This window comes from Gigantopelta aegis, chromosome 6, assembly GCF_016097555.1.
Source record: "Gigantopelta aegis isolate Gae_Host chromosome 6, Gae_host_genome, whole genome shotgun sequence".
NCBI lineage: Eukaryota > Metazoa > Mollusca > Gastropoda > Neomphalida > Peltospiridae > Gigantopelta > Gigantopelta aegis.
In genome coordinates this window covers 51,082,798-51,109,169 of record NC_054704.1, presented here as the reverse complement: position 1 = coordinate 51,109,169, position 26,372 = coordinate 51,082,798, and the positions used below count along the sequence as shown (strand labels likewise).

The following is a 26,372-nucleotide window of genomic DNA, read 5'->3' as shown; positions in this document are numbered from 1 at the left end:
AATGTAACTACATAAATTAGGGTGGGACATAGCTCAGTGGTAGAATTCTCACCTGTGAAATGTAAATAAACTGGGTACAGATTTAAATGTAACTACATAAATTAGGGTGGGACATAGCTCAGTGGTAGAATTCTCACCTGTGAAATGTAAATAAACTGGGTACAGATTTAAATGTAACTACATAAATTAGGGTGGGACATAGCTCAGTGGTAGAATTCTCACCTGTGAAATGTAAATAAACTTGTACAGATTTGAATAACTACATAAATTAGGGTGGGACATAGCTCAGTGGTAGAATTCTGACCTGTGAAATGTAAATAAACTTGTACAGATTTAAATGTAACTACATAAATTAGGGTGGGACATAGCTCAGTGGTAGAATTCTCACCTGTGAAATGTAAATAAATATTAGATAATATTAGGCCCCATGCTTATAAAAAATTTCGAGTCTAGACTCATGACTTAATAAAGTGGGGCAGGATATAGCCCAGTAGTAAAGCACTCGCATGATGTGCGGTCACTCTAGGATCGATTCCCATCGGTGGACCCATTGAGCTATTTCTCGTTCCAGCCAGTGCACCATGACTGACATATCAAAGGCTGTGGTATGTACTATCCTGTCTATGGGATGGTGCATATAAAATATCCGTTGCTACTAATGGAAAAATGTAGCAGGTTTCCTCTCTAAGACTATATGTCAAAATTACCAAATGTCTGACGTCCAATAGCCAATGATGAATAAAATCAATGTGATCTACGGTAGTGATGTCATTAAACAAAACAAACTTTACTTAATAAAGTCTGAGACTTTAATGTAATGGCAACACCATACAAATTACATGTATGTGACGCCATTAGAGATTTCAGTCTAAGCTTGCCTGGTGTGTATAAAACATTTTGAGTCTAGACTCAAGACACTAATAGAGTCTGTGACAGTAATGATATAACAACACCATACAAATTGTATGCATGTGACGTCATTAAAGATTGCGCCTAGACTCTTTTAAAACTTTTATAAGCATGGGCCCAGGTCCCTGATTTAAATATTACCACATACACTGGGGGTGGACGGAGGTTCTGTGGGTTTTAGAATCAATTGCCCTTGGTGGACCCATCAGGTTTTCCCCTGCCTCATGACTGCTTTCTTGTTTGTGGAGTAGAGTTAGGTTGTTGTTTTTTTGTCAGCTTAACTCAACAAAACATGTATCTGGGGAATAACATGTTTTGTATTTAAATGACCAAAATTCCTCCTTTCTTTTATTTTCCCATGCCCATGAGTGTCTGCTGGCAAGGACACTAACACTTCTGGATATTTTCTAGACAACAAGCCAGGCAGCTTTTTATCACCATTTTACCTGAGGTCTCCAGTCTTTGTATCGTCGCCTCATGAACTTGAGAGCACTGGTATATTCTGCTTTTATCCTCCGGGCAGCTGGCACAAGATCACCATCACTTTTATTTATAACAACTATATCTGCCACTTCAATGATGCCTTTCTTAATTGCTGAATAATAAAAAAAAGACATAAATGGAAGAGTTCCTGTTGTAGCTTATGTTTTGAGCATGTGACATGGTGAAGTGTTTTATCAAATCATAGTCATGTCTCGGTGGTGTAGTGGAGTGGTCATCAGATTTAAGGCTGGTATACATGCATATTGGCTTGAGACAACAGAGGATTTTTTTATCTCATTACTGGCTCCAACCCAGAGTGAATGTGCCACTAGGCTGAGCGAAGAACTGTGTAAGAAATATCCAAAAAGAGGAAAGATCTAAGAGGGTGGGTAGAAAGATCTAACATCTAATAAATGTTTGTCTGTACTTTTTCTTCAAATGTCTGTCTGTACTTTTTCTTCAAATGTCTGTCTGTACTTTTTCTATATAATGTACTATACATTTTTTATATTCTCTCTTTTAAGCACAGATTTACAAACTGGCCTAATAGGTATCTGTAGTTATATCATAACATATAAAGAATAAAATACCATATTTAAGACTGTACATATGGCTAGTTTACAAATAATGACAGTTACTTGCCAGGGATTGGGAGATCCCGAAAAAAGGAGAGATGTACTTAATTACTTATTACAAAAGAAATATTGTTTAAAAAATACTCATTTTACAAAAGAATTAGAACCATATATACGAACTCAATGGGAATTCAAATGCATATTTAGCTCTTATAAAAGTAACCCTAGGGGTGTAGCTATTTTATTTAATAATAATTTTGAGTACAAATTACATAATATAAAAATTGATACTTTGGGTAATTACTTATTATTAGATTTAACCATAGAGGGGGAAAGAATTTATGGTCCCAATAAGGACAATCCGCACTTTTATAAAAATAATTGAAGAAATTGGAAACAAAAAATATATTTTATGTGGAGATTTTAATTTTGTACTTAATCAAAGTTTAGATACAAATAATTATACGCATATCAACAACTCTAAAGCTAGAGACAAAATACTAGAAAACTTTGAAAAATATACTTTTAAAGGGAGAGTAAACTAAAACATGAGCCTTACATGTTGGAAAGATGCATACCCAGACCACCTACACATACTGACACTTTAACAAATGAAAAATGCATAATTTTAGTGTTAATAAAAAAACGTGATTATTCCTGCTAACTGGGGGCAGCCATTTTCTTTTCTTTTCAATGCGTCCAGTACAGCTAGCTTGGGGGGAAGTGATGTCAGCTCTTGACCAACTCCTGTATGCACAGTGTAAACAAAAACAGAAATTGTTCGGCAAGGCGCTTCTCTTTGATCAACCTGACTTGTAAAACAACAGAAATAACGTGATAATATAATAAACTATTTAACTAAATATGTTTCAAGTTGCATTAACGGAACGAAATGATGTTATTGTATTTTTCTCTGTTAAATAATCCAAAGCAAAAATGTACACTATTAGGCCTATTAGTATGCTACGTTGGAGCAAAAACGACAACCCACAATACCCAAGTGATAATTTTCTTTTCTTTGGGACTATGTAATTGGTCAGTTCTGTGGTTTTAGATGGGGAAAGTCTACTTAATCAGTAGTTTTACAGAACTACTTACCGTAATAAACCATGTAGATTACCATTTTAGGGGCGACAGGTAATATTACACAATACCAGTATGTATTTTTGTGTCTAGACAGCATCAACTAATTGGCTCGTCAGGAATCACAGGTAGAGGCACTTAACAGACCAGTAGACCAATTAACTAAGAAAACATTCTGTGTATCATTTCAGTACATAGGTTAATGCATGGGTAAAACATGGTATAATTATTTCAACTTTGACAACGGTGGTTTATTTTATATTGAAAAATAATATATACTTATTGCTGGCTTACTGGGATGTATATTATTACAGAGCATTGCTATGCACGACTATTTTATCATCCTGCAAAAACCAGGTAGATTTGTTTCCCTAGTTCTAAGACTCATTCCTGATGTTACACTTTAAGTATTACATAACCACCAGCTTGCCAGAGGGCCGTCGTATTTAACGTTTTATTAATTAAATATAATAATATACTTGCTGATATTAAGCAATAATGAGCATTATATATCGTTGAATATGCATACCAGTCCAAAAGCCTTGCTTAAGCATTCCTTTAAAGATACATTCCGAGAACTCTATCCCCAGTTAAAAAATATACTTGGGTGAAAAAAATCCAGTAAAACAAGCTCGACTGGACTTTTTTTTCTTCAAATAATCTAATGCAATTTGTTTAAAAAATTAAAAAGACAGCTCATCTAACCACTCCGGGGTCGTTTTACATTTAAAGCTATAGCACTTTATAACCAGTAAGGGACTCTGGAAGTTTAATAATTCCCTACTTAAAGATAAAACATATGTACAAACCATTCAGGAAACCATTTCAAATATTAAATGTCAATACACAATTCCTCTATATGATCTAGAAAATATCAACAATATCTTAAATGAAGAAATTCAGTTTACAATTAATGATCAACTGTTTTTGGAAGTTTTACTAATGGAACTAAGAGGGAGAAGCATTTCATACTGGGCATTCAAAAAGAAAACAGGAGACGTTAAAGAGAAAAAATGAATAGAGGAAATACAAGTATTAGAAGAAGACGAATGTACAGTTAATTCCGATTTGTCAGAAGAAAAAAAGAAATGAGTCGATCGAAATTAGACAAAATAAATTAAAAGGGCATTTTACTAGATCTAGGGTAAAATGGGTCGAAGAAGGAGAAAAGCCAACAAAATATGTTTATAATATGGAATCGCACAACTTTCATAATAAACTAATTTCTAGATTAGAACTTGAAGATGGTAGTATAATAACAGACCAAAAACAAATTATAGAAGAAATGAAAGTATTTTATCAAAAACTCTTCTCCAAAACAAATCAAGCAAATAACGAAAACATCCAGTATATCTACAACATTGAGGCTAATAAGTTAACAGATAAAGAAGCACAGGAACTAGAAGGAGAAATAACATATTCAGAAGCATTAACGTTCCTTAAAATTATAATTTCAAAAGATCAAACTGGGTTCATTAAAGTTCGATTTTTAGCTGAAAATGTAAGACTAATCTACGATATAATACAATATACATAAGTTCATACAATTCCAGGCTTATTGTTCCTGGTAGATTTTGAAAAGGTTTTTGACTCTGTCTCTTGGTTGTTCACTGAACAAGCACTTGAGTTTTTCAATTTTAAAATGTCATTTAAATCATGGATTAAAACATTTTATAATAACTCAGAATCAAGGATTTTACAAAATGGATTTCTGTCTGAAAATATTAAACTAGAAAGAGGTTGTAGACAAGGCGATCTCCTTTCCCTCTATATTTTCATAATTTGCACCGAAATACTAGCTACATGTATATTAATAAGAAATTCAAAGGATTTGAAAGGTATAACTGTAAACAGGCAAGAATATTTAATATCGCAATACGCTGATGACATTTCCTTCATTTTAGTATATTTTTTAGTTAATATATACTACTCAAAAGAATTTAAGGGTCATAAATTTATAACCAAATAAGTTTCAGAGTGTATTAGATTGATGATGTAAACTACACGAAAAATTTAATTTATTGTTCCATATTTACAAAAAACCACAAATAAACGTCACTGTATACAAGAAAGTCACATGACATGCTGTCAAAGTTGAAGGTTGTCAAACATGGATTTTACACATTAGAACATTCGTTTAATAGTGTGTGAATCCACCCCTGGCGCGAATACACTCGACACATCATTGCCTCATGCTGTTGATCAGACGTCTGAAGAACTCTTGGGGAATGGCCTGCCACTCTGCCATAAGAAGTTGACCCAGATCATGAAGGTTGGCCGGAGGGGCATGGTTATCCCGAAATCTCCTGCCTAATTCGTCCCAGGCGTGCTCTATCGGGGCCAAGTCAGGCGAATATGCTGGCCAATCCATCCTGGCGATACCTTGTTGTCTGAGAAAGTCCGTTACCACCCTGGCACGGTGGGGTCTGGCATTGTCATCCTGCAGAACTGCCCCGCCGCCAATCTGCTGAAGGCCTGGGAGAACCAACGGCCGGATAATCTCATTCAGATAGCGGATTCCATTCAGATTGCCACCCACCACATAGAGGGGGGTCCTGTGGTGGATAGAGATGCCGCTCCACACCATGACGCTGCCACCACCAAACTGGTGACATTGTCTAACGTTAACGTCAGCGAAGTGCTCCCCAGGACGTCTGTAGACACGAACCCGACCGTCGTTGAACTGGAGACTAAACCTGGACTCATCAGTGACCATCACTCGACCCCACTGAACAAGTTGCCACCACAGATGAAGCGTGCACCAGTGACGTCTGGCCGTTCTGTGACGTGGTAGGAGTGGTGGTCGAACAGCCTGGCGACGGCAGCGTAGATTATTGGCTCTCAGACGATTGCGTATGGTTTGATCAGACACTCGAGTTCCAGTCGCAGTCCGCAGATTGTCACGTAATCGGCGTGCAGTGTTTGTGCGTTGACGTAGAGCCATATTGGTGATGTAGCGGTCCTCTCTATTTGTAGTGCTTCAGGGTCTTCCCGAACGTGGACGATTTCGAACAGAATTCGTTGCTTGGTACTGTTGCCACAGTCGGCCAACGACACTCTGACTGACACCAAGTCTCACAGCAACATTTCTTTGCGTATTGCCATCCTGAAGCCAAGCAATAGCCCTTCCTCGATCTTCGATAGTCAGTTGACGTCGTACCATTGTCGAATTTGGAGTGTGCACCGTACACGAACGCAAGCTCCAATTATATGGAAATTCAGCACTGGGAACATGGAATACACATGCAAAGCGTGCAAATGAAGAGCTTTGTGAAAAAGCAAGTTATGGGCACTTAGCAGACCTTTTGCTTTCGCCCTAATTTACGTGCAAATGTAAGCATGTTTTCACCATTAGAACTAGTCGACAGTGTCAATGACAGTGGATTTTAATTCATGTATGGGTTGCTTAGACTCACTTTCGTCAAAATGGAACAATACCATGCGTGACATTATGGTCTAGCTAATATAATTGACATTCAGAAAATAATGTCGAAAATATCGTCTGACCCTTAAATTCTTTTGAGTAGTATATATAGAAGAAATTATTCAAGCTAACTTTGAACCGAAGTTAATGGAGATGAAATGGTCCATTAGAAAATTAACTCTACTGGGTCGCATTGTGGTTATCAAAACCTTAATAATTTCAAAAATAACACATTTATTAATAGCATTACCAAATGTGCCAGATCAAGTAACAAAAAATATAATTAAAATGTTTTTTAATTTTATTTGGCAAAACAAACCAGAAAAAGTCAAAAGAGAAGTACTAATGCAAGACTATGTAAATGGAGGCATCAAAATGCTAAACATTAGAAATTTTACAACAGCGTTAAAAGCTACTTAGTTAAGAAGACTTCTAATATCAAACTCGAAATAGATACATCTTTTCCAAGCTATAACAGGTTTAATGACAGCAAATAAGTATGGAGATTATTATATTCAGCTAAAAATAACAAATTTTACACAGGATAACGGCTACATATATATTTTAAAATAAAATAAAATATTTTGATTTTAATATTTGCGATTTTCCCCATCTTATGCCAGAAACACTAGAACACTTATTTTATGAGTGCTCTAAAGTTAAAGTCCTATGGAAAGCAGTAGAAGAATGGGCATTAAAAAAAGATGAAAAATTTCAATTGGATAAAAACATGGTTTTATTTGGTATTATAACAAAAAAGCATTGTTTTATTAATTGGTTGATTATTAATATAAAGTATTATATATATATATATATATATATATATATATATATATATATATATATATATATATATATATATAATGAAATTACAAAAGATCAGATTAAATAAAAATGCAATGCTAAGATTCATAATTGATAAAATACAGATTGAAAAATATATATTTTATAAAAATTGCCTATATAAAGACTTCGATGATCAGTGGTAACCTTGGCAGCAGTTCTTATAACAAATTGTATAAATTCATGTATAAACTTGTTAATGACAAAATATCCAAATATGTTAATAAGCATACTTTTATGCTAAATATCGTCAGTTCGGAAAATGTATCTCAACATTCTATAATTTCTTTTCTTTTTAAGATTTCATTGATCTTATGTATCTTTCAAGAAAGTGTTTTTTTCCCCCTTCTCTCACTCTTTATTTCTATTTCTAGTACTCTTTTTCCTAGTCTCCAGAACATTTCCCCTTCAGTTATGTTAAGATCTAAGAGGGTGGGTAGAACGATATAAGAGGGTGGGTAGAACGATCTAAGAAGGTGGATAGAAAGATCTAAGAAGGTGGATAGAACGATCTAAGAAGGTGGATAGAAAGATCTAAGAAGGTGGACAGAAAGATCTAAGAGGGTGGACAGAAAGATCTAAGAGGGTGGGTAGAAAGATCTAAGAGGGTGGGTAGAAAGATCTAAGAAGGAGGGTAGAAAGATCTAAGAGGGTGGGTAGAAAGATCTAAGAGGGTGGGTAGAAAGATCTAACAGGGTAGATAGAAAGATCTGAAACAGTTTTGAAAGAAGATGTGTAGAATCTGAAGGAAGGGGTGGGTAGAAAGATCTAAGAGGGTGGGTAGAAAGATCTAAGAGGGTGGATAGAAAGAACTAAGAGGGTAGATAGAAAGATCTGAAACAGTTTTGAAAGAAGGTGTGTAGAATCTGAAGGAAGGGGTGGGTAGAAAGATCCAAAAAGAGAGGGTGGATAAGAGGATTTAGGTAAGTGCAGTAAAATCTGCAATAGGATCGGGTGTGTATAATTCAGCTTAAGTATGTGAAATACATACCTTGTAATTCATCTCCACCAGCTGGAGGTATAATTAGGCAGAACAGGTCCACCATGTCCGCTACGACAAACTCAGACTGGCCAACACCTACAGATAAATAACACTTGATGTTATTACCTACAGGTCTCTCCATGACAGACCAGCTAAAGTTAAAACAAATTTAAGTTAAAGTTTTGTTTAATGACACACACTAGAGCACACTGATTAATAATTAATCATCGGCTATTGGACCCTTGACAATTCTGACAGTCTTGAGGAAACCTACATTTTTCTAGCTAGGGATCTGATGGCCGAGACAAGGGTTTCCTTTAATATGCAGTAATGCGTAAAGGGTAGGTTATGGTACACGACACACCAAAATCCTAAGTTGTACATGCATGCAAGGTTTGATGATCCTATAGAGATAGGTAAGGAAGATCTGGCCTGAACTAAGATTTTGTCTTTCCATTTATAACCCAAATCAACATTCCATGATTTACCAGGCAAAACCTATGACCCTTATGAACACTGTTGCTGCTGGCTCATAAGCTACAATTAACGATGTATGTCAAACCACTCAAACAAACTGATGGGTTTGCATAATGTAGGAGGTGGATAATCCTTTAACAGACTTTATAACTGACAGGAAATTAAATAATGAATATTTAATGACACAACAGCATGAAATATATATACTGGCTATTTGGTACAACTGTCAGGAAGAATACATGTATTAATTACTACATTCTTCCAGACAAATGTAGTTTTATAGTATTAACGTGTGCAGGGCTTACCGACTGTTTCGATCAGTATCATGTTGTACCCGCCTCCTTCACACAGGACAACTGCCTCGTTGGTTGTCCGAGTGACGCCACCGAGAGAACCGCAGGCAGGCGAGGGTCGAATGTAGGCCTTCTCGTCACGTGACAACTCGGGCATTCGAGTCTTGTCACCCAGCAATGATCCTGAATATAGAGAAGATTTACTATTTAAAATTATGTGGGTTTGTTTCTTACATGAGGAAAGGATATATATAATGTACTATCCTGTTTATGTGAATGTGTACATATAAGATCCCTTGCGGTTTTATCACTAGGCAGCAGTGAGTTTTTATAGTTATTTTTTAAAATATTTTTAATAATTAATGAACAAAGAATTTATGAGATTGTGGTATGTTTTAGATTTGTCTTTATAAAATGAGATTTAAATAAATACTTTATAAAATACTTTGTTATTAATTTTCACACTGAAATCCTAAAGGTTGTCCATGGGCAACAAAAGCTTAGCTACTCGAGTAATATGAGTATACAAAACACCTTTTTCTTTGCACAATAGTAATATTAATCAGCCTTAGTGATGGTGTCTTTAAACCATGGACATTAGGTAGGTACTGGGTTCAAATCCCAGTACCAGCTCTCACTCAGAATGAGCTATAATGACTCAAAGGGATGGTGTAATTTAAAAACACCGTAACACATCAAAATATTTTACATCACCTACTAACTAGGGTCAGTTCATTTAAAGTTTAAATCCCCTCGTTCTAACTTTAAAATATAAAGAAAACCAATTAGCAGTGAGTTGTGAACCTCCTGTTGTTGAAGATGATGGATCCACTGCTAGAACAGCCACATGATGACCTTGATCTGTAAGAAACTTGCCAAAAGATTCAATGAACGTGCTTTTCCCTGCACCAGGTGGGCCTGTTAGTCCTACAAGTAGAAACACAAAAATACTTGTAATGCAAAATTATACTCAATTTAATTTTAAAATATTTTAAATATAATCTAACAAACAGAACTTTAACCTATTTACTGTCCAAATGTCCAATAAGACCTCTCACTGTTTTTACTTTGAAAACAGATTAATATATCAGGTATGGTCTGCGAAAAATTCTAAAACCTTACTTTTTGTGCAATTATCTTTTTCCAATCCCATGCAAGAGGATGGAGGACAGGGTTTTAACATATTTTCCCACCAGTGACCTTCCAAATCATAAACCTACATTAATACCATCTATCACCCTTCACTTAAGAAAAGGAAGGAAGGAAGGAAATTTTATTTACGGTTATATGGCATCGAACATATGGTTAAGGATCACACAGATATTGAGGTAGGAAACGTGCTGTCGCTTTTTCATGGGCTACTCTTTTTGATTAGCAGCAAGGGATTTTTATATGCACCATCCCATAGACAAGATAGCACATACCACGGCCTTTGATGTACCAGTCGTGGTGCATTGCCTGGAGCGAGAAATAGCCCAATGGGCCCACCAATGGGGATCTATCCCAAAACCCAACGGCACATCAAGTAAGCGCTTTATCACTGGGCTATGTCTCACCCACCTTAAGAAAAAGAGTTATGAGTCCAGCTATACAGTCTGGGTTGCTTTTTTTTTTATAATTATTATTATTATTATTATTACTAGGCCCCATATGTTTTGTTAAATTCCACAATTTGGATTCTGGCTACACAAGAATCAAATTGTTTCCATGGATTTTTAAAATTGTTTTTACAATATGTTAAGTACATGTAACAAAATATATTCAGAAATTGATGCCAATATAGTAATAAATAATTATTATCTACACATGGAATTTAAAGTTTCCTCTTATTTCCGCCTGATATAATTACGTTTCCAGATATTTGGATATTTAAATTTGTTTTGTTCTAAAAATTGCTGTTCAAAGAATCTGACTGGATTTGATTGATTTTCATGAATAGGATTAAATGTTGGAATCGGATGTCAGGATTCCTGTCTTGAAAATCATACTTCATTTAATTAGGTTAACAGCGCATGATTTATTTATACAAATTACCTATTATACACTTACATACATTACCTATAAGTAATAGGTACACACATATATAAATTTTCTATTACTATGAATATACTTTTATAAATTACCTATTATACACATAAATAAATTACCTATTCTAAAAGTAGAATCCTTTAAAGCGTGCTTCTGCTGCTTTCTCTGATGATGTAATATTTTTGTCAACAAAACCTGGGCCTGTTCTCGGTGTGTTGGATGAACAGACTCAACAAGAGTTATGGCCTTTGCCAAACTGGCCCGATTGCCTTCCAACAGTCCCTCATACAGAGATTTTACATTTGGGTCCATTTCCCTTAGTTCACCAAGGACACTGCTCACTAATGTCTTCGTAGGAGATTTATATTTTCCAGCTGTACCTGTGAAATGAAGTAATCTTCTCTGTCCATTGTATGCCAAGAAATGTTTCTTAAACAGTCTCCACATACATGAATAAGTTGATGTGTAGGCCTCGGGGATGTGTAGGCCTAGCTGTCTGTGACACTGACGTAGCAGAGACGGGGCGTGGAACATGGTGAAGGACTTGCATGCCAGTCAGGAGAATATGGAAATGGATCTTAGAGCCCTTGCCATTTCTGAAATTACAAATCAATATCATGTTACTTTACTTGACAAAATGTTAAAGGCGTATGGTAACTGACCTACATGTACATGTACTAAATGAAAGAAAGAAAGAAAGAAATGTTTTATTTATTTATTTACGGTTATATGGCATCAGACATATGGTTAAGGACCACACAGATATTGAGAGGAGAAACCCACTGTCACTACTTCATGGGCTACTCTTTTCGATTAGCAGCAAAGGATCTTTTATATGCACCATCCCACAGACAGGGTGGTACATACATGTACCACGGCCTTTGATATACCAGTCGTGGTGCACTGGCTGGAATGAGAAATTGTACTAAATGATGCTACAAAATATTGCCTGAAATTATATACGTTATTTTTCTTAAAAAGTACTTTATTAAAGAAATTCAAGAAATGGGGCAGGACGTAGCCCAGTGGTAAAGCGCTCACCTGATGAGCAGTCAATCTAGGATCGAACCCATTGGGATATTTCTCATTCCAACCAGTGCACCATAACTGATATATCAAAAGCCATGGTATGTGCATTTCTGTCTGTGGGAAGGTGCATATAAAAGATCCCTTGCTACTTATGGAAAAATGTAGCATGTTTCCTCTCTAAGACTATATATCAGAATTACCAAATGTTTGACATCCAATAGCTGAGGATGAATAAATCAATGTGCTCTAGTGGTGTTGTTAAACAAAACCTTTAAACTTATTCAATAAATAGTCATCATATACCACTTATTATGGATATTTTGTATAGCTGGTTTAACATGTTGAAAAAACAACTTGTAGTAGATGAAAGGAATATTTGTTTAACAAGACCTCAGCACATTTTAAACTATGGTTATCTGGTGCCCAATATATGGTTATTTCAACACTTGGTAGAAAGAGAGAAGAAAAAGGGAAACCTGCTGCTGACACAAACACTACTTCTACCAGCAAGAAGTCTTTTAAATCAACTTTTCCATAGATAGGACAGTACATACCATGGCCTTTGTAGGTTACCAGTCATAAGAAGCTGGATGGGATGAAAAAACATGGAAGTCCATTGAGGGCAATTAACACTTCGCACCTTAGATAAGCACTCTACATTGTCCTGAATCACACCCCTAAGTATTATTTGAAGACACACAGTGTGAAATCTGCCTTTAGTAGGTCAGCTGACCCCATCTTTAACATAAACCCCCACAAGATTGCTGTTACCTAGGGGTTTGAAGAAGACTAAAGTTAATCATGTGGTCTGGTTATACAGCATCACTCGGTGCTAGCCTACGGTGTAATGGGGTTGTCAATCTGCTATTATGTGGCAGATATTACATGGCAAACTCTTAGACAGAACAGGGTGATGGGATGTAATTCAGTGGTAGAGCATGCACCTAAAGTGCAATGGGTTTCAGAATTGATCACTCTCTATGGGCCAGTGTCCTATGATTTATATATCAAAGGCTATGAAATATACTGTCCAGTCTATGAGGAAAGTGCATATAAAATATCCCATGTCACTTTCTCGATAGGTGGTTTTCTTTCTTACACCTGATCAAGTGTCAAAATATCCATAGGGTAGATACAAAATAGCCTAAATATAGTTTTAAAAATGTCATTAAAATATTGCAAGTAACTTTTTCCTTTCCTTGGACAGAACACAAAGCTCATTCCAGACTAGTCAATAAAACTACTAAAAGAGAGTTGAAACAATCGATCAATTATATGACACATGCTTACATCCACTGATGATTCAAGCATGTCTGTCTTGGGCACATTCTCCAAATTTTCCCAGTGAATGTGTCCAAGACTAGAGGAGTTGGCTTCTCATTTACCTGCCTTATACACTGGTGTGTACAAGGACTATTACGTTATGTATTATGACATTTTTATAGCACTATACTATAGGGTTTTTTTATCATCAATATGCTACATGATGATACAAAATAAAAATCTTGAAATGTATAGAACGTTGATGCTTAAAATTAAATATATTTTATTATATTATTATTATTATTAAAAACATTTTAAAATCACTAAATCATGTTAGGCTAGTGGTGACTTATCGCTCAAGAGGAGTGGATAATATGCATTATGACTGCTTAAAAAGCATTATTGATGCTTTGAATAAAAACCACATGATTTTTTTATAAAATAATTGTTGACCATTTAATGCAGCAATGTTCCATGTCAATTGTTCGGGTAAACTTTGTTCCTCATATCACTGATTCACTATATACATGTATGAACCATTATCAATTGTTTGGGTAAACTTTGTTCCTCATATCGCTGATTCACTATATACATGTATGAACTATTATCAATTGTTTGGGTAAACTTTGTTCCTCATATCACTGATTCACTATATACATGTATGAATTATTATCAATTGTTTTGTTCCGTGCCCTTAATGAATAATTTGGTCAATCCTATTGTGTAACATGTCCACTAACCCAACATTGTTCTCAATATTCCTCACCTGATATGATTGCTAGTGTACCACCTATGCTAAAACATGCATTCATACTGTAAATACCACTTAGTGTGACAATAACTATATGTGCTATGTTGTCATTAAACAAAACAAAACAAAAACCATTCACTTTCTTTTCAATTTCACTGAGATGTGACAAAAAAAAGGTCAACCAGTTATGATTTACAGTATCTAAAAAAATTAAAGTTTCATTAAAATTGAGTAATTATAGGATATTAAACAAGCTTTCATTTCATATCATGTATGAAACGGTAGCTCATTTAATATCCCATAATCAATTTTAATTTATGTCAATGAACTCGAATATGACATTCTGGTGTACCAGTTATATGCTGTCAACACATGACATTGAGGTATTACATCACCCTTTCTGTTCTAGTGGGGTGTAACTCCACAAGATATTTTTAACAATATTGGTAATAATGTGTGTTCAGAAGCAAAACACTCATTTCACTCTTTTCAATCACTTAAGTTTTCATGTATAGATTGAAACACAAGCAGATTAACTGTGCCATCTACTGCAGTGTTGAATGAAACATTTCATTACTATTAATCACAATGTTATAGCTCCCACATTTTATGGCAAAATACCAGAATTACTACCAGTAGCAATCTCCTGGCTAAAAATATGTCACAATGTTAAATGGTAGCATGTCACTTTTATAGCCTGCAATCTCATGCGCAGGTTAGACTCAGCACACCTGTAACGGTATGTTTGAATGTGCCCAATTCAGGTTGATCTTATTGTTTCAAATGAGACCCAGTTTTATTGACTTTTGAAGAAAAGGAAAATAATACTTAACAAGACATTTTAAACTATAATCATGGCTATTTGGTGTCTAACATATGGTTATTTCAAAACATGTCAAAAGAACTTTAGACAGAAAGGAAATCCACTATCGCAACATAGGCTACTCCCATTATAAAATTAGCAAGGTATTTTTATATGCATTTTACTACAGAAAAGATATCATATCAGGCCTTTTGATTTATTAGATAAATGGCACTAGTTTTGAAAATGGACAAAACCTAATTCCATTTAGGGCATGTAACTTGATGTAAGTAAACCCATCTTTTAAAGGCAATTCAACCATTTTGATCCGACTGATTGTACAATAATTTAGATGCAACAAAACAATAATTTAGATGCAACAAAACAATGTAACTAAGGTGTGATAATTACAAAATTTGAAATACGAAATTTGCAAATATAACTGATGTTATATATTAATATATTTACAAATACATGTATTTTAATTCCCTAGAAATTAAATTTGTGGTTTTACTGTATAAATTGTTTAAATGAAAACAAAAGAAAAAAAAGTCTCAAATCATTTATTAAATACTGTCAATAGATAATAAAACAAAAAAAATAACATACAATTGTCAAATAATTGTGCACTGAAGGTAAAAAAACACAGGAAAAAAATAAATATTAATATTAAAACAATAGTGGAATACAAAACAGATACAGACCATAAAAATATGTACAGACTGAAATGTAGATAGAGTGAAAATATATCAGAATGAAAAAAAATAAAAAAATCACAAATGTGAAAACCTTAGTACTAAAAAATTACAAATGTGTAAACCTTAGTACTAAAAAATTACTAAAAAATTACAAATGTGTAAACCTTAGTACTAAAAAATTACAAATGTGTAAACCTTAGTACCGGGTACTAAAAAATTACAAATGTGAAAACCTTAGTACTAAAAAATTACAAATGTGTAAACCTTTGTTACAACATATATTTTGAAACAAGTAATGAGATCATGATAGTGGATTACTCCACCTCTCCCCCTCAAAAAAAGATTTTTAAAAAATAAAAAATTAAAATATAAAAATTCACTGCTCATTACACAATCAACAAAAATTGGAGCTAATCAAAAGTGGATTTTTACATCTATTTTAACATTTAGGACACAATTTACAAAGCCTGTTTTTGACATACATGTATACGTGTATTTACAATGAATAATTGTGTTTAAGGAAAATAAGCTTAAATTATTCAGCTCTTATTCTCATTAGGCAAGTTACTATTTCTGCCTTTTAAAAAAGTTCATTTGCTCAAAACACTATTAAATCCTTCATGTATTTCACAGCAACCAATAGATTATATTGACCATCAACCAATATATATAAGTACTGACAGCTATTTTAAGAAACAACAAAAACAAAACAAAACCACCCGTTTTAATAATAAAAATATACTTGAATGTTCAAACTTGCACAAAACCCAACATTTGACATTAAATACATGTTAAAAAAACCCAAGGAAGACGTTTTGTAAGGATTTTTGAGTGGGTTTTTGTTCAGCCACCAATTGAAAGGACACACATTATAATAAAGGTATATGCACAATATAAAAATATGGAAAGAAAAAAACAAAAATGTATTAATATAAAAATAATAAATGTTATGAATAAGTAAGTTACAATTAAAAACATCCCTGAGAACATAATATATACATGTAAGTTACAAACCTATATTGTTGTTTAGCATTTTGTTATGGATAACTTTAGTTCCAATGTCATTATTCAAAATGTTACCATGTAAATAAGAAGTAAAAAAGTTATATTCTGTAATCAATGCTGATTAAGCGGTGTTCTCATTATGCAATTTTTTGTATGGAATTGGAATGTTAAAAATTGAAACGTATATAAGACTAAAGTCGTTCCAATTTAGGTGTTCTCACAGTAGTTTGATCGCATGTGACAAGTCTGTATGACTAATCGCATGATAATACCCCTTTAGCAATTACATATTTTATTTCAGTAAAATACATAAAACATGCCTTGTATTGGTATATAACAAACAGATTATGAGTTTTTAATTGTCAATAGCCAGAGATATAAATGAAAGGTAGAAGTTATCACTATAAAATATGCCAGGAAAACAACAAATAAAACTATATATATATATATATATACATGTATATATATATATATATATATATACATGTATATATATATATATATATATATATACATGTATATATATATATATATATATATATATATATATATATACATGTATATATATATATATATATATATATATATATATATATATATACATGTATATATATATATATATATATATTGTAATATTTTACCGATATGTTAAAAACATGTACTCTTTTTATTACTAGTGTACTATAAAATAAGACAAATAAGTATATGACACTCAACTGTAGTGTATTCTATGCAAAATATTGATACCTAGTGAAAAAATACTCACGCCAACCTAAGCTAATCAAAATAATTTTTGCACAATGTCCCCTTTAAACCAGTATCCCATCATAAATGTATAACAGACACTGTACATGTATGTGTTCTTCTGCATTTACTGCTGTGGAAATATGAAGTTTTGTTTTGTTTTGTTTAATGCCACCAGTGAGGGGGCAGCATTCAGCTCAGTTTGTTGAATGTTTGCCTCTACAGATATATTGGGGGTTTCCCGTACCAACCACCGGCCTCGGTCGCGTCGTGGTTAGGCTATCGGTCTACAGGCTGGTAGGCACTGGGTTCGGATCCCAGTTGAGGCATGGGATTTTAATCCAGATACCAACTCCAAACCCTGAGTGAGTGCTCCGCAAGGCTCAATGGGTAGGTGTAAACCACTTGCACTGACCAGTGATCCATAACTGGTTCAACAAAGGCCATGGTTTATGCTATCCTGCCTGTGGGAAGTGCAAATAAAAGATCCCTTACTGCTAATCGGAAAGAGTAGCCCATGTAGTGGCGACAGCGGGTTTCCTCTCAAAATCTGTGTGGTCCATAACCATATGTCTGACGCCATATAACCGTAAATAAAAATGTGTTGAGTGCATCATTAAATAAAACATTCCTTTCTTTCCTGTACCAACCACTGACCCATGACTGATATATCAAATGCTGTGGTTCATGTACATGTATGTTCTGTGTAAAAGTGCAGTGTATTCAACCATTTTATGCTCAAGGTTTTTTTTAAATATTAATTTTAATTTAATGAATGAAAAATATGAAAACTTGCCCTTTTTAGTTTAAATGTTCCCATTTTGCTTAGTTGGAAGAGACACTAAATTACTGTGCCGGAGTAATGTTTATACTCCAACTCACCCAGGTGGAAATCCCCTTCCCCCAGAAATGTGTACTATATACCGGCCTCGGTGGTGTTGTGGTTAAGCCATCGGACATAAGGCAAGTAACAGGGTTTGCAGCCCAGTACTGGCTCCCACCCAAAGCCAGTTTTAACGACTCAGTGGGTAGGTGTAACTGTAAGACCACCACACCCTCTTCTCTCTCACTAACCACTAACCACCAACAACTAACACACTGTCCTGGACAGACAGCCCAGATAGCTGAGGTGTGTACCTAAAACAGTGTGCTTGAACCTTAAATTGGATATAAGCATGAAAATAAATTGAAATTAAATGTACTATTTGTGAATTTGAACTTTTCTCAAAGTTCAAGTAAGTTGTACACCATTTTAATGCTGTTGTACAAAATATCTAAAGAAATGTATATTATTGCTATAAATTGACATAAATGCTACACAGTACAATTTCAATATGGTATACATATACACAAATAAAATTTAAAATGCATTTGACATCAATCGTCATTTCTCTGATAGGGTTTCAACACAAACAAAAGATCTTCAGTTTAAACTATCCCAAATATTATCTCAAATATTCCATTAAAAATATTTTCAAGATGATTTTACAATACATGCACAACCTATATGTAAATGTATTATATCAGATAAAAAGAAAAAGAAAACTTCATTTGCTTTTAACATGAAAACACTTGTACATGCATGAAGCATGACAATCCTATCACAATATTAGCAAGGCAAAGTGTTCTGGAAACAAAATAGCAACCAACACATGACATAACATATTAATAAAATGCCTTTAAAAAACACCTAATAATGAAAAAAATAATTTAAAAAATCCCCACTGTGAATCACATGACTATAGATGAAATAAATATCATCACCCATCAGATCCAAAAATTATTCAATGGTAGACAAGTCGATGTGGTAAAATGTTTGTATCACTGCAGGTGACAGAATGAATGCATGAATGTTTAACGACACCACAGCATGCAGTTGACTATTCACCCCCAGCCAGTGTCTCACAGCTGGTGTATCTAAGATTGTGTTCTATTGTGTGATGTTGATGGAAAAGTGCACACAAATGATCCCTTCTTTAGTGGGGAAGGGGCACAAGCAAGATTCTTATCTGCATTCATTGAGTGGGACCAAAAATTTTACATTTTTGTCCCACAAGTGTGTGTGTGTGTGTGTGTGTTGGAGGTGTCTGTGTGTGTGGGGGGGGGGGGGGGTAGGGTCCTATGGGCCTGCTTTTCTATAAAAGTAACCTTTATGGCAGTAGTTAATCAGTCTGTCTCTCTCTCTCGTTACATGTTACTTGATAGACATCATATAGTCAGTTTTTCTAATGTGTTGAGCCTGAGGTCTGGTTAAACAAATATTCCTTTACTTTCTTTATCAGTGATTCATAATTTGTCAATGAACAGTTGTGGTTGATAAAATACATACTGATGATTTGTTCCTGAAATCAATAACAATGTTGCCCATTTGCCTGGGTGGAAATAAAAAACATATACTTGTATTCACTATCACTGTTTAACAAAGAAAACAACTTGCACTTTATAAAAGCCTATCACAACTTTATATGAATATTGATCAACTACAAACATTATTTTTCAACTCATCATGAATGGGCAGCTGCCAAAAATCAAACAGGTAACATACATGATTGTACATATATATCACAAGTATCTACAAGTACATGAAATAACTACATATTTTTCCTGAATGTGTACCATAATACATATAGTATATAACTTACTTGTCATGTTAACATCTGATTAAGTTATTACAAGGATTCTGATTAAGTTATTACAAGGATTTGCTACTTCCATGTATGTCAATAATCATCAACATGTGTGACTATATAATACAAATTAAGATTATAACTATTTTCATCAACAAACAACCTCACAGAAACAATCTCATGAATATTGTTAATGACATATTGTTCATGAATAATATTTATATTGTACACTTGTCATCACAATTTACACACGTTATACACAATGTATAGAGGTATATCATCACAACATTATAAATGTAAGACTATGATCATTTCGCATACATGACAAGATTCTGTATATTCCTCAATTGTGACCATCATAATTGACCCTTCTTTGTCATGGATAATATAAGTCATGATTGCACAGACAGTAATCATCCTTTATACATGTACCCGTATACCCAATATAGAGATGAGAATGACATTAAACAAAGAATCCGGAAAAGAAGGTTGCTGTGAACTGTTTATCACAAAAATGTACAGAAACAGTATGTAAGTAGTGCTAAAATCTGGAAATCTGTTTTTTCACCTTGTCTGCCAATATCAATGTCCAGTCATGGACTGCTGTAATGAATTTCGGTAGACATTACCAATCTGGTACAACAGGATAGTCCCCTGAAAGACAAGCTATACAGTGACCCTGTTCTTTGTCATCTTTTATGCCTTCCTCCACTGCTTTCTGCAGCCCTTCAATCGACAGGTACTGCAAGCTGTCTGCTCCGAAATACCACCCAATTTGTTCTATGGGCATCTGATTGGCAATTAGTTCCTCTTTGGTTGGAATATTGATTCCCATGTAACAAGGAAATTTGATTGGTGGAGAAGCCACACGAATGTGGACCTCGCTGGCCCCAAAGGATTTCAACAGTCTCACAATGTTGCCCATGGTGTTGCCACGGACAATGGAATCATCTACGAGAACAATGCGCTTGCCACGGAAGTTTTCAGTCAAAGGTCCAAATTTTTTTGCCACACCCAGCTGCCGCAGTCTGATGCTCGGCTGTATGAATGTCCGTCCAACATAACGATTCTTGGACAAAACCTCCATGTAAGGGATCTGTAAGTGTTTGGCATATGCCATGGCAGCTGGTGTTGCCGACTCGGGGACAGTGCTAATAAGGTCAGCTTCCACAGGGGCCTCCAGTGCCAGCTGTTTGCCACATCTCTGCCGGACAGTGTAAACCATCTGATTTTCAAAAGTTGAATCTGGCCTCGCAAAGTACACATATTCAAATATACAAAATGCTGACTTCTTTGCTTCAGGTCTTTCTGCAATGTAACACGACCGAATACCGTCTTTGCTCAGTTCGACAATCTCTCCAGGGAGAACTTCTCTGTGATACCTCGCACCAATAGCATGGAAAGCACAGGACTCCGAAGACACAACCCATCCATCGATGTCTTGATCTGTTATTGTGTGGTTACTGGTAAAAGCCACTGCAGGCACCAGCTTGCCAATACACAGGGGACGGTTCCCAAACGGGTCTCTAACGGCATAGATTCTATCCTGGTGCAGGATAACCAAAGAGTAAGCAGTCAGTGCCTCGGTCATCAGTTTCTGAATGCGTCCCACCCAGTTGACACCATTAGGCTCACCACAAGCTGGGGTGTGTGTGAGCAGCTGGGTGATGAGTTCGCTGTCTGAGGTAGTTGAGAGTCCAACTCCGTGTAGCAGAAGCTTCTTCTTCAGGGCTGGAGCATTAACAAGCTCTCCATTGTGAGCAACAGATATCAGCCCATGGATCGTCTCCACAGTGAAAGGTTGAATATTCACCAAGTCCGAGACACCTTGGGTTGAGTACCGTGTGTGGCCTATACCCAGGTTTCCTTTCAGTCTCAGCAGATCATCCTCAGAGAATACAGAGCCGACCAGACCCATGCCCCGCTTCTGTCGAAATTTACCCGATTCTCCATCAGTTGTGACAATGCCAGCACTTTCTTGTCCTCGGTGTTGCAAACCAATCAGACCCAGATGTATAATTTGAGCAACGTCGAGCTGGGAGGGCCAGTTGCCGCCAGCTACACAGCCAAAAACTCCACATGCATCTTTCATCTCATCCATTTTGTGATCACTTCAACATGCACTGTAGGATTCAGTGAAAAGGATTTGATCAGAAACCTAGAAAACAGAAAAGATATTGTCATCATATGGACAATGTAAAAAGTTAATGAATTAGCTAAAACCTCACAAAAGGAAATCCTTTGCCTGTAAAACAATTAAGTCTACATCTTGCTCAATTTCAGGAGCATGATTTTAGTGAATGTATTAGTAAAAGAAAAGACACTGTGTAAAACAAAATTAAAAATTATATACACATTTTATCAGCTCATGATACATATATATATAGGTAATCAGGTACATGTACAGTATATGGTTTTAACTATTTATTAAAGAAATACAAACACATGTATGAACCGTGGTGACCTTTAAGGGCGACTAAGATTTTTACAAAGGTAATCCATTGGGCGACCATCAATTTTAGGGTCTGGTGAGTATGGTACCAGTTGTAAAAGAAACACACTGAAACTGAATTGAATGTGACAAAACACACAACAAATCTGGCAGCAGAAGACACAGAACATGTTCTATATTTTTACAGTGCCAAAATAATGAATAAAGGTAACATTCATGTAAAAACATTTAATTTATTAAGTAATAAACCCATACCATCTCAAATAATATTTTATTGGGGTTAAAAGTTTAGTGTAAATTAAAACAAAAATTAGCTACAAATTACTATCAAACTGCATAGGTTAACTCGTTTTTCAATACAGGTTTTATGGCATTTGATGGAATATCCAAGGTAATCTGAATGACAAAACTGTAATACATGATCAGGGTCATACCTTTGCACAAAGCAGAGTCAAATGCCGAAATGGGCATTTGGCAAAATTAGTTGATGATTCCACGTATCTCTATCTAGTGCCTCATCTATAGCCTAGGAAAACAGCCACTCCAGAGGAAATCATTTACTGAGAATGTCACCTCTCTTGCATTGCCACAAAGTTTACTCCATGCATCACTCTTTGCATTACCACAAAGAGGACCGCCACTCCCAGACTAGTTTACTAAAGCATGTGCAGTTCTACCTTTAGTCTCTTTGTACTGCATTATTGGTTACTTCAGATACAATGCAAGTCAATACCTTGGCTGTTCTAGCATTTTGCCTTCACCCCATATCAAAAATGAGATTTAATATGTATTATTTAATGGTACAGTACTTTGTAAAGCAAAAACATTTTTAATTCTGGATTTCTTTTTCTTTCTTTTTTTGAGTTGGTAATGGTTTAAAACTTATAATAACATGTTTTTTTTATATGAATCTTAACTTTATTCATTATAAAGTTAAATGCCAATTCATCGGTTTTCTTTTGACGCAATTGGACTATATATACGGTGAGCATGTGTGTATTATTCAACAAAAAACATTCTAGTTTTAGTTTTGATTGTGAGCAGGGCCAGTAAGATTTTTCTTCAACCGGCCCTAACTGCTGGCGACCATGACTTTCATGTTAATTTTCAACCCTGATGAACATATTCATGAAGGTGTTGAGCAAGTTGTTCTTGAAATAATTATGACATTCAGTTAAAATTTTATGTCTGACTCGACTTAAAAAAAGAGAAAGGAAAACTGTTTTGGAAATAACAAAAATTTTCAATTTTCATCCTGATAAACTATATTTGATTATTCTTTAGTTAATGTGTCTATATATACAATAATGTTGTACTTGTGTAAGATAAAACAAGTCGAGAAATAAGAATGTCAAACTCTACAAAATGTATGACTAGACAAAGTTCATCACTATATGGGAGAGTATTGCTGTTTTTAAGTTACACAAATGTATATCTTGACAAATGTTTTCACAATATTTCATTTGCATATAGAAATAGAAATTTTTTGTTATTCTCACATCACTATAAGGGAGAGTATATTGCTGTTGTTAAGTTATATCTTGATCAATGTTTTCACAATTTCTATTCATGTAAAAAAGCCAAACTGGTATTACTGACAAAAAACACTTTTTTTTTCTTTCTTTTTAAAAATAATTTCAGTTTTGTTTGATGTAAGAAGAAAAGTAAAAGTGTTTTGGAATTATTTGTTATTTAACAAAAAATACTATTTTTGTGTCCAGTTTAGAAAACAATCGGCTCAGAAATAAATAACTTGTACGGTAGTCTTTTCCACAGTACGAAAAATGGTGTTTCCCGTGGACGGACTACAGATACCTCGACTTTGTGAGCCAGGTTAGTCTTTGCTTTAAAAAGTACAATTAGTAATAATTATTGATACACATATTAGGAAATATATTCTTACCTTCAAATTCTGCTACATACATACATGTGTGATAAATATTCTTATCTAGGACCCAATAAACATACAGCCCCCATCTACCAGTCCTGTTCTTCAAGTGCACTGTACTATCAAGCCACAGTTACTGAGCCATTCAGAACAAATATTATGTAACAGATTTTGGATATATGCAAGAACAAGCCTGATGCTGATTTTGTTTCCAATTAACTGTCATAGCAATACAGGCCTTGAAATCAATGAGTGTAATTAGTCATTAAAATTGACATGTATGTATGTGATTTAATTAACAGAAATTCAGTATAAAGCCACCGTTTAAAGCTATTATGTACCAGCACACATAGTACATGTTAAAACAGGGGACAATATTTCAAACTGGCAGTTGGTTCACATGATTTTTGTAGATTGCAGTAATTGATTATTTGAATGTTCAGTTTTGTGAATTATATTTGATATATTTATGCCAACTGGTTGTATGTACATGTATGGCACCTAATCCATTAACTCAAATTTGCATTGGATTTGCATTTTAATTACAAATACAGTATCTCCTGCTGATCAGTTAAGTTGAAATAAAATAAAATACAAATTAAAACTATTTTATTGTAAATCAGTAAATAAACAGTGTAAAATTTATATACCAGTTGCTTGTTACAGGTATCTTCGCTACCGGAATATTAATATTGATTACTTTTATGCTGCATGCAACAAAGATCCAAAATCTGATATTTTTCACTCTAGAAAACTGAAAGTTTTACTTACACAATATAACTGATTGGCAATTCGTGTCAATGTAAAGTTGTGTAAACGACATGTGAACAGAACAATGGTTTGTGTGAAATATTGTTCCTTGTTAAAAGAAAGCATTCTTCTTTCTTACCTTTTTAATAATTATTTCACTGTCTTGGTTCCTTAAAATATCGGGCTAGGCAATCATCAAAAAATAACTGGCTTCATGTTCATCAGCAAAAATGTGTTTGTTTTACATATCAGTGCACTGTTTAATCAACATCGACTGGGTATCAAACATTTTCAGGGCTTCTAGAATACGGTAGACCACGGCTAGTGTTTTTCAATGTAGGGCAAGTAAATACTTTTTTTGGCCAATTTTTTAAGACCGATAGCTATATTTTTTTTTTAATGACTTTTTTTTTTTAATCCCCCCCCCCAAGCACAAATACGTGTCACAATTTTCATTTCCCAAGCGCATATGCAAAATTGAATTATCATCAACATACCATCTAGAAAATAAACATATCAGACTGCCTGCCATTTTCACACTCATACTCAAAGAATCTCTGTGGGCAATTTCAGGGGTTGTGGTTATGGGTTTGAAATCACTGAAACTGTGTTGTATGTACTTTGACAAATTTCGAACAGTTCTCTTTCTTTCTAGGGGACGGGACATAGCTCAGTGGTACAGCTCTCGCTCAACGACTAGTATATCAAAGGCTGTGGTATGTGCTATCCTGTCTGTGGGATGGTGTATGTAAAAGATCCCTTGCTGCTATCCAAAAAGAATAGCCCATGAAGTGGAGACAGTGCCATGGGTTTCCTCTCTATAACCATATGTCCTTAACCATATAACCGTAAATAAAATGTGTTGAGGGTGTCGTAAAATAAAACATTTCCTTCCTTCCTTCTTACTTTCTAAAAATTATAGAAAGAAAGAAATGTTTTATTTTATGATGCACTCAACACATTTTATTTACGGTTATATGGCATCAGACATATGGTCTTAAAAGGACCACACAGATAGAAAGAGCAAACCCGCTGTCGCCACTTCATTAATTTCGACCTGGTCAAAGTCCTGTTACGACCCCACTCCAAGATCGGCAGATTCGATGACACCACCTCTGTGACCGGTTCAGAAATGCGATGATGAAAGCAAGCAACACGATAGGATGTCATGGAAGGCATATCCATCTGATGACGGTCATCCGTAGACTCAGAACAGCTGGACTCGATGCAGACGCCCGTACAACGGTAATATCATGACACTGCGAC

The 26,372-nt window shown here is 34.8% G+C and overlaps 2 protein-coding genes across 4 annotated transcripts in view; both read right to left on the bottom strand.

Annotated features, from left to right (window-relative positions):
- The window catches only part of LOC121375335 (methylmalonic aciduria type A homolog, mitochondrial-like), a 28,993-nt gene that overhangs the window by 825 nt on the left and 1,796 nt on the right, over positions 1 to 26,372 (bottom strand). For all 3 annotated transcript variants that reach the window (XM_041502742.1, XM_041502743.1, XM_041502741.1), the window contains exons 2-6: positions 11,217 to 11,693; positions 9,874 to 9,996; positions 9,082 to 9,252; positions 8,309 to 8,395; positions 1,356 to 1,504 (exon numbers count right to left, since the gene is read on the bottom strand). In XM_041502742.1, the coding sequence (XP_041358676.1) occupies positions 1,356 to 1,504; positions 8,309 to 8,395; positions 9,082 to 9,252; positions 9,874 to 9,996; positions 11,217 to 11,631 (945 nt within the window). In that variant the 5' untranslated portion in view covers positions 11,632 to 11,693. The remainder of the gene's footprint in view (positions 1 to 1,355; positions 1,505 to 8,308; positions 8,396 to 9,081; positions 9,253 to 9,873; positions 9,997 to 11,216; positions 11,694 to 26,372) is intronic.
- LOC121375334 (amidophosphoribosyltransferase-like) lies at positions 19,521 to 22,166 on the bottom strand. The gene has a single exon (XM_041502739.1). It carries the CDS (start codon positions 22,115 to 22,117, stop codon positions 20,642 to 20,644), a length of 1,476 nt encoding a protein of 491 aa, XP_041358673.1. The 5' UTR covers positions 22,118 to 22,166; the 3' UTR covers positions 19,521 to 20,641.